The 9,157-nt window shown below is 37.9% G+C and overlaps 1 protein-coding gene across 1 annotated transcript in view; it reads right to left on the reverse strand.

The window, feature by feature from the left end:
• Nucleotides 1-930: 930 nt before the first annotated feature.
• Nucleotides 931-9,157, reverse strand: part of LOC135210158 (zinc finger protein 236-like) — a 9,585-nt gene continuing 1,358 nt past the window's right edge. Inside the window, exons 2-4 of the mRNA XM_064242980.1 lie at nt 3,421-5,911; nt 2,502-2,679; nt 931-1,920 (exon numbers count right to left, since the gene is read on the reverse strand). Coding sequence (XP_064099050.1) covers nt 1,694-1,920; nt 2,502-2,679; nt 3,421-5,911 — 2,896 coding nt within the window. The 3' untranslated portion in view covers nt 931-1,693. The remainder of the gene's footprint in view (nt 1,921-2,501; nt 2,680-3,420; nt 5,912-9,157) is intronic.

Here is a 9,157-nt window from a genome sequence, read left to right on the forward strand (position 1 = left end):
TTTCCCTGGAGAAATATTATCAAGTATGAAAGTGCAAGATGAATAAAACCAGGATGAAAGAATGTCTACACTTTTAAAAGTCCATGATTTCCCAACAAAAATCTTATAACTCAACACAACAAAACATGAAGAGTTTATAAAAAAAAAAAAAAAGGTAGGCTTAAATAACAAAACTGCCCAGCAATAGAAGGCAGGAGAACAGAGGCTCTTGACTCTGGAATCACAGATCTGGGAGGGCTCATAAGCTGTACAGCAGCCTGAAGAGTACTGTCTCCTTTTGAATTGAGGATTGTCTAGGATTCATGAAAACCTTGGATGTAGGTTAATGCAAATGATGAGTTTGTTGTGAAACAAAATACTTCTCCTTATAGTTTCTTCAGTAAGGCTTGTAAACCTTTAAAGATACCACTTAAAAAATTTGGCATTTATTTCCCCCCAAAAAATTTATTACCAGGTGTACTTACCTTAACATGTTTAGGTTTATCAAAAAGTGTGCAGTAAAAATGATTTACGAAACTGCAGGCTACTGAGAACCGCTGTTCTCAAAAGCTGGTGATATGCAGGATAATCAATCCAGGGTTTGTTGACTATGAAAGCAAAATTATCTCCAGTCACTCCTTAAATGTCTACTCATGATACGGTGTTTCTAGATAAATCTTTTAAAATTTTTCCACTGTCTTGCTGCTTCCTTACGAACATATGACCTGAAGATGACAGTTGTTACCATTACTGCTATTTATTACCAGAAACCTACGTAACTGGAGATAAGAAAAATAAAATTTATCACCATAAAAGAGGTAATGATTATGACAATGAAAATGCAGGGTGCATAATTCCTTTTGTAGCTTTTCTCAATCAAATCTATAGCAACAGTCCACTATGATAAAAACTTACTGCTAAAATATCAGAGGCAAACAAAAAATTGAAGAATATAAGAAAAGTCTTTTAATCAGAAACAAACTTCTTAACAATTAAAATCATTCTACCAAAAGTTGACTAATGGTACAAGACTGAATAATGACATGAAATGTTTATGGGTTTGTAAATGGCCTGTGAATCCCAAAGCCAAACTACAAAAGCATGAATCATAGCTACCATTAATCACTGAAAATGGCACCGGTCTCATCAATGTCTAGCATAAAACTTTTGTAATATGTTATCGTCAACAAACAGGATCTGCAAACTTAAAACTTGATATGCATGACAGGTATATACTCCAATGCTAAAACATCACTATAAATTTAAATATCAGTAACAAGATGTTGAAACAGCCATTTTTGTCTCGAGACATCATTATGAAGTTTTACTATTCCCCTATGAGGTGATTTTAACATCTGAACTGCTTTCAGGTAAATTGACCACAATCTGTAGCACTGTGAAATGGCATTACACAAAATCGTGGTAAAAACGCTGCTTCAGTTCTTGTTTTAATTACAAAAGTAAATGGCCAGTAACAATACCAATAATGACAATCCAAATACAGAATGGATGGAAAGACTCACTTGTAACTCCAACACTACAACTTGTTTCTAACGACGGATTGTAATACATGACGTACCTCGAAAGTCAAAAGCAAACATCAATGTTTCCTAAGTGAGACTTTCAGTACTTTATACTGTACACAGAACTGAATAACAAGCAAACTGGACTGTCTCCTAATTTACTTGCGTCATCAAAACTCTCACTTCACCTATCACCTATCTGATATTCCAAGATAATTCGCAGTCGACGTCTGGGTTCTCTGGAGTTCGAGTTGGATTGTCTGTGAAAGCAACTCCAAATGGAAGCCACTTCCTGGATCATGGGAAGAATGAACGACAGAGTCGTGGGTAGCCGCTGCTAGTTCTGATCCGTGATCATCAGTGCCAGCAGCTACGTTCATGTCCCCTTGATGACCTTCGTCTAATCCTGCTTCCGTTACTGAAAAAATACGATGACAGAGGTCAGTTTAGAGGTCTGTGCTTGTGGTTCTGATGAAGACTGAATGATGGACGATTAATTCATCCTTGGGGAGAAACTATTTACTTACTAGTTACTTTATACTTGAAGTTTCTTTGTATATTCCCTGCAAATCACATTTTCATGTTACTGAGGATGTATCTCATGTTTCCATATATATTAATATAATCTCTTATCTTTTAGTACATCTCTGGAAATTCCTCATCATTAAATGGAAAGAATGATAAAATTTAAGCCAATGGGCAAGCGCTGGGACCTATGAAGTCACTAAGTGCTGAGAGGAAAATTGAGACCAGTATTGTTTTAAATTTGTAACAAGGAAAACTTGCAGTTGCACTGTGAAACAAGTGTTAGGAGAAGGTGGAAAATAAGATGGAAGAAAAAGAATATGAATGTAGGTAGTACAGTAATAGGAGTGCTGCAAAGATCCTACAGGGCTCCTAACCAACGCTACAATTAATCTTCTTGATCAAGTAACAATGAATTCAATTTAAACTCAACCCTTTGTATAAAATAACAGTACTATACAGCATCTGACAAACCTGCAGCTAAGGTCTGCGTTTCCTGCGCTTGATGCTGTAGATCTGTTTGACTTTCAATATGCTGGAGAGTACCTTCACTCAGCTGACTGGTGGTGTCTCCTAATGTTGAACTGACCAACATATGCTGTCCCTGATTTAAGTTACCTTGACTTAAATGACTTCTGCTAAGCTCCCCAACCTGAAGAAAACACAGTGACTCACAATAAATAGAGGTTTAACAATATAACAAAGTGCTTAGCATATTTGCTAACATACAAGATGTACTACCCCAATTTTGGAGAATGTATTCTTGAAAAATTCGAAATACTCATTTTCTCATTATGTATTCACAGTCCTCCCACTAAGAGTCAGTTTGATGTCCCTTACTTACTGGTATAAAAATATAAATGTAAAGGAGAAGAGGCAGTAAAACTTGTATATTTAGGCATTTATCTGAATTATAATATATAATGGCTTTTGATTAACACTGACTAGCAAAAGCCTCCCTTGCATTCTACTGTAATTTTCTCTCTCTATGTCAGCTACCATACATGATACTGTAATTCAAAGTGTGTTAAAGTTCATGGAATATTATTGTTGTTTATGTGACATAGCCTAGAAAAATTTACTAATACAGAGTAAAATCTCAACATAGGTGTAGGAAGTGAAACCAAAATAATAAAATACAAGCAAAATTTAAGAATTATGCAAATGTCTGCCGACCTAGTCTAAAGAACCTTTCGCTTTCTCCACACAAACATTTTTCTGATACTGTAACTTTGAGTTTTTTTCCATAGATTGATTTAGCCTAAAAACACTTAACTCTTTCTAAATATCATGAACACACAAAGTTATTTTCAGAATCGTGATTTTCATAATCTAACAGTTTACATAAAATTCCTTTAATTATAAAATTACAGCACAGAATTACAGTACTGACCTGCTGTGCTGGAGTTGTTGCTGCTGCGTACATGATGTTTAACCCATGCGCTGCTGACACATTCTGTGATGCAACCTCTTCGTCAGTGCTGTTAATCATGACATAAGTTGTATGATCTCCAATAGGTGCCACACTTGCACTGTACTCGTTAGGGGGTAGTTCACTCAGAGGAATAATTGATCCTAATGGATCAGGGGTAATGAAAACTTCGTCTTTTGATGAAACAGTACCACTCAGAGTTGCAGGTTCGAGTTCTGCTGGCAGTAACTGGCCTTGGATTGTTGCATTACTTGGCAACAAGAACTCTGTTATATCCTTCGATTTTAGTGACTGGCTATCAGGAACTTTTTGCTGAAGTGATTGTACTGACTGTATAACCTTGTGCTGAGAGTCTTGCTGCTGTTTAATATTGGAGGTCTTTTTATTATTTCGGTGTATCTTACGGATGTGAGCCTTCAAATCTGCATTGACGGTAAATGACTTTAAACAGCTGGTGCACTTGAAGAGCTTTTCCTTTTTGTGCCTCTTTTTATGTCGCATAACACACTTAGCCGTCAAGAACTGCTTGCCACATATTTCACATGAAAACTGACGTTCCTTGCCATGGAACACCATGTGCTTCAGGAGGTACTGTCTGAAGACGTACCCTTTACCGCAAACTTCGCAAATGTTGGGTCGTTCATTTGTGTGATATCTAAGATAATGATATTGCTGGTCCCTTTTGGCATTGAATCCTATACCACACGGCTTACATACAAAAGGCTTATCTGATGCGTGGGTTACTAAGTGCTTGGCTAAATTACCCCGACAACTCAGAACTTTGTTGCATATGTTACAAGTATGAGGGTCCCTGCTTCCTTGGCCAACAACACGGCCTTTACATTTACGCTGTCTGGGAGCTTTCGTTTCCTTGTTGGTTTTCTTGCCACCCTTTTTCTTGTCATTCTTCTCAACTGGGGGAGCTTTGATACCCGTCTTTTTCTTCACCTTGACTGTCAGACTTTCCTGTGGTGGAGTCTGTGGAGGAGTGTCCCCTGGATTGTCAGCCAATTCTTCTTCCATAGCTGTGAGTCCTGATTTATTCCAGGCACTTTCACAGTTATTGCTATTATCTTGTTCTAAAACAACAGCTGAAGGGACAGTGGCAGAAGCAGTAACAGCAGGCAAGGGAACTGCAGTAATTTTGTTGACTTTTGCTCTTCTCTGTGGTTTCGTGAGTTTCAACAAGGATGCAGACAGGTCCTGGATGGAGTGAGTCAGATGATGCTTCCCAAGTTCTTCTGATTTATTAAATTCACCTCCACAAATTGTACAAGTCCAAATGCTTTCATGTTCTGTACTCCAATGCTGTTCTTCATCTTTAACGGGTTCTTCGTGTGCATCATGTTCTGTACCATTCTGAGATTCTTTATCAGTACTTAACTTTAGTTCAAATGTATTTTCGTCTACCTGTCTTAATGGTGATATTAGAGATTCAACTGTTGCTGAACTTGACGTTGCAACAGTAATACTCTGATTTTCCGTACACTCTTTTTCATGGTGTTGCCCTACAGCTTCAGAACTTGGAAATGCCATGCTACAATAAGCACACGTCCAGACAACACTACAATGTGTGGATCCTTCGTTGTCTAGCCTTATTGTAGGTCTCACATTCAAAACTTCTACATGACGATACGGGTTAATACTATTCCCACTAACAATATCATTGTCAGCTAATTTAGTGTGAACGAGCATTCCCGGCCTAGCCAGCATGTTGAAACCTTGTGGTTGGTGGGATTCATTTTCAACATCTTGCTCAGTGATAATACGCACCATATCGAGGCTCAGGGAATCATCACTCAGCAACTTTGCTATGACCTGAGAAGGTATTTTCCGACCATTTGTTACCACCCCCTGGCAATCTGCAGATGCTACCATGGAAGTTACAACAGCATCAATAGAAGAAGAGGAAACCAAGCTGTTTTCCAAAACCCCATCGTCCGTGGTATGTACAATCTGGCCAATTTCAAGAGAATCTTCTCGTGCACTCACAGATGAGGAGTCAACATCTGACATGGTGGCAACGGTGAGGGTGCTGGGTACAGAGCCGTCAGAGAAGTGCCCACTGGGAACTGCTGCAGAAACCACAGATGGAGAATTTGTCGGTGTGAGAGTTACAGCAGTCAGGGGAATCCCATTTGTTATGGACGTGCAAGTGAGCGGCGTTGCTATTGAGAGGGACGGAGCTGTGAGTCTCACGCCTTCTGAGAGAGAAGTTGTGGTCAACACATTTGTGACAGGTATCGAGGTGCTGATGCATGACGGAACCAGGGATTCGCCAGCGGACAGTGTGACGGTAGGTAGGGAATCTGATGCAGAGAGGGTTACAGTATCAGCTTCTACGCCCGTCATCTTTAACGCTGCTGCTGCTTCAGGAGGCAGCTTGAGTGTCTCGTAATTGTACATAATGTGATGGTACTCGGCATTGTCGACGGCTGAAGATTCTTGATACCTTTGTAAATAAATTAGGAGAAAAGTTAATGACTAATTACGACTTAATGTAATAGTAAACAGTAATTCTAACCCCTCATTCTGTGGCAAAGTAGACTATAGCAGTTGATGTTTTCCTACGTTATTTTACTTACTGAACGAGAATTTACAGTAATATTTATTCGGACGACTGTAATTAACCCCCAGGGGCCAGTACTAAACATGGCGAAATACATTGGATGCCCCAATCCCTAGTGGATGTCGTATTTGCGGTTATGTTTCTTGCAGGGTAATTCTAAAGAATAGTTCCGCACGGACTGCAAGGAACATAACCGCGGATACAACATTCGCTAGGGATTGGAACGTTCAATGTATATCGCCATGTTTAGTACTGGCCCCTTGGGGTTAATTACAGTCGTCCAAATAAATATTACTTTAAACTCTTGTTCAGTAAGTAAAATAACGTAGGAAAACGTCAACCGCCATAGTCTACTTTACCGTGGAATGAGGGCTTAGAATTACCTAGTAAACATTATATATAATTATTTTCAACATTTGGCTGGAGTTGTATATCAAAATGTCTCCCTCTTACCATGCTGCATGGTACGTACTGTTCTTCATTAGCTTGCATGTAATACTAAAAGTCTTTTGGAGAATAATAACTTTCATAAAGTGTCGTCATCTTTTACTCTGATTAAAAAGTTCTAATTTTATCATTAAATATAAAAGTATCTCAAGCAGTTTTTTTATGAAGCATTAACTTTATCAACTCTCCACCAACGTTAAAATCTCTTTAAAACTGACTGTAACGATAATATTAGTAAATTAGCACATTAAACAACAATACTGATGCAGTAGACTCAAAACACATTGAAAATCATGTAAATTCTTGGACATGGCACACAATGACAAAACCTCATGTCGTATGATTACCTTTGTCAACTACAATCAAGTAATAGAGTTTGCACTTTTTTTTACTGATATTGTACAATTCTATACCAATTAGTCAAATACTGTCAAAATAAAGTTGAAATGGTACATAACTGTTCAGAATATGTTATGTCAACTTCAAAGACTTAGGCTCGGCTAGGTTCCCCTAGATCATAAGCTATACGTAGTTTCAATTTTGTTAATTCACTTCACTTTGAATGGATATCAAGCAAAGTAACTAAGAGATACCAATTTATCATTAAATAAAAACCATTACATTATTCTGACTAATGTATATTGTTTTCTATGTTTTTTATGTTGATGCAAAGAAATCATTCTTGCATTTCTCAATCCTATACCAAACAGTTACGTACAAACCACAGAGGTAAGCTGTCTCAGATCATAAGGAAATTAGACTAGCCTGGTAAATAAGACAAGGCTACTATTAAAAAAACTCTACTATTAAGTAAAGGTTAAATTCTACTGTCAGAGACTAAAAGAACACAAAAAATTCTAGTGATGTTCTACCTTATCGTCAGGACAGGATAGGTTAGGTTAGGTGTCTAGGTTATAGCCTAGGCTACTTCTTGTTCAAGTCAAGTCTCTGTATAGACCTTTGGCTATGGCATAAATTAAAAGTATCAAAAACATCCTAAAAATGGCCTCCACTTCATGGAATCTTCGTATATAATCTACATACTGTAGCGACCATTTATGAGGGAATATGACCTAAACAGATTTACATTTACCTTACCTCACCTTAGACACCATACCCTAACCTGATGGAAGGGACTTTGCCCACCCCAACTTGAACCCTAAGTAAGTCATGACCCCTCACTCTGCATTCTACAATACTAAGATGTTAAAAATTCTATTAAAAGTCACTGTGCATGCCTAGAATGGTGTGTCCTGACCTAACCAGACTATTCCTAATTCAAGGTATACTGTGCCCTGACATGGCAAGGAGAGGTTTGTATCCCCCTCCCTGGACCCCTGCACGTAACAATGCACATCCATGCCTCGCTACTCGGCATACTACCCTATATTAGGATTATTAACATAATTATTTGATAATTCTACGCAATCGCTCTGCATGAACTATTACCTTGAAAATTCATTTTTCCTATGCTTTTAGGGCTGCTGATGAAGGAGTTGGTGTTGTTTATTGTAAGTCAACTATTATTAACCTCACAAATCTAGCCAACATGGTTGGGGTCCCTTTGGGTGGGGGAAAACACTTAAGAGAAAGACCGGACATATATATGCTAACATTTGAACAATGTTAGCATATATATGAAACGTTTATTGATCTTACTCAAGATTACAGTTGAAATCAGCATAATAAACATTTTGTTGCCTATATTAGTGAAAGTATGAAACTTTTTATTCCTGGGGCCATGGTTTGAACTGAAATTAATTTTTACCTTGTAATTAGTGGTTTTATCCTTACTGCCATCACAACTGAAATGCCAGTATTTATTTGATTGTAATTATACACCTTTTGGTCTTAATTCACTCCAAATTGCACTTGAACCACATTGCGGTTCCTGGTTCCTAAGCGCTCACTCCACAAACACAGTTACGAGCAGCAGACGACTACACTGTTTATGAGGTGCAAAGCTTTATTCCCTTAATTGTTTACTTTACTCATTATTTAGTTTAAGTTTACTTTATTACTTCAAAATGTTTATTTAATTCATGTCTTTTATCCCTTATTTGCAACCAAATTAATCCCAAAAAATTACAAATATTTCTGATGTACTTACGAGCAGATGACACGACGAAAAATGATTCATCGTTGCCAATCTAGTGGAGCTTCACACGTATGCCAATGCATTTACAAACTGTTTCCATGAATTCTACCTAGTTGTCATAGGGTAAAAAACCGCATGGTACAGGGGTGGACCATGTACGATCAATGTGTACAACCCCAAAAAAAGTACATTATAACGCGTCCTGACATCGGAGATGGGCATCAGTCGCGACTTCTTGTTGGTGAGAAACGGAGCTAAAGACCTCTACTCCGGTGTCAGGACGCGTTATAATGTACTTTTCTTGGGGTTGTACACATTGATCGTACATGGTCCATCCCTGTACCATGCGGTTTTTTACTCTAGTAATGCAGTAATGATAAAATTGCGGTAATATGTATATATACTACAAATAGATACTCTAACTAAACTTATTTCCCCGGTTTTGTGTAAGTCTTATACCCAGTTTGGAGGGTAAACACATACCAATTGACAACACTGATAAACAATTGAAGAGCGCAATACGCCGCAAAGAATGCCGTATAGTTCCCTTGTATAAGTAGCCTAGTGGTTGAAAGTCGTGTTGA

This window comes from Macrobrachium nipponense, chromosome 39 (assembly GCF_015104395.2).
Source record: "Macrobrachium nipponense isolate FS-2020 chromosome 39, ASM1510439v2, whole genome shotgun sequence".
In the NCBI taxonomy this organism is placed as follows: Eukaryota; Metazoa; Arthropoda; class Malacostraca; order Decapoda; family Palaemonidae; genus Macrobrachium; species Macrobrachium nipponense.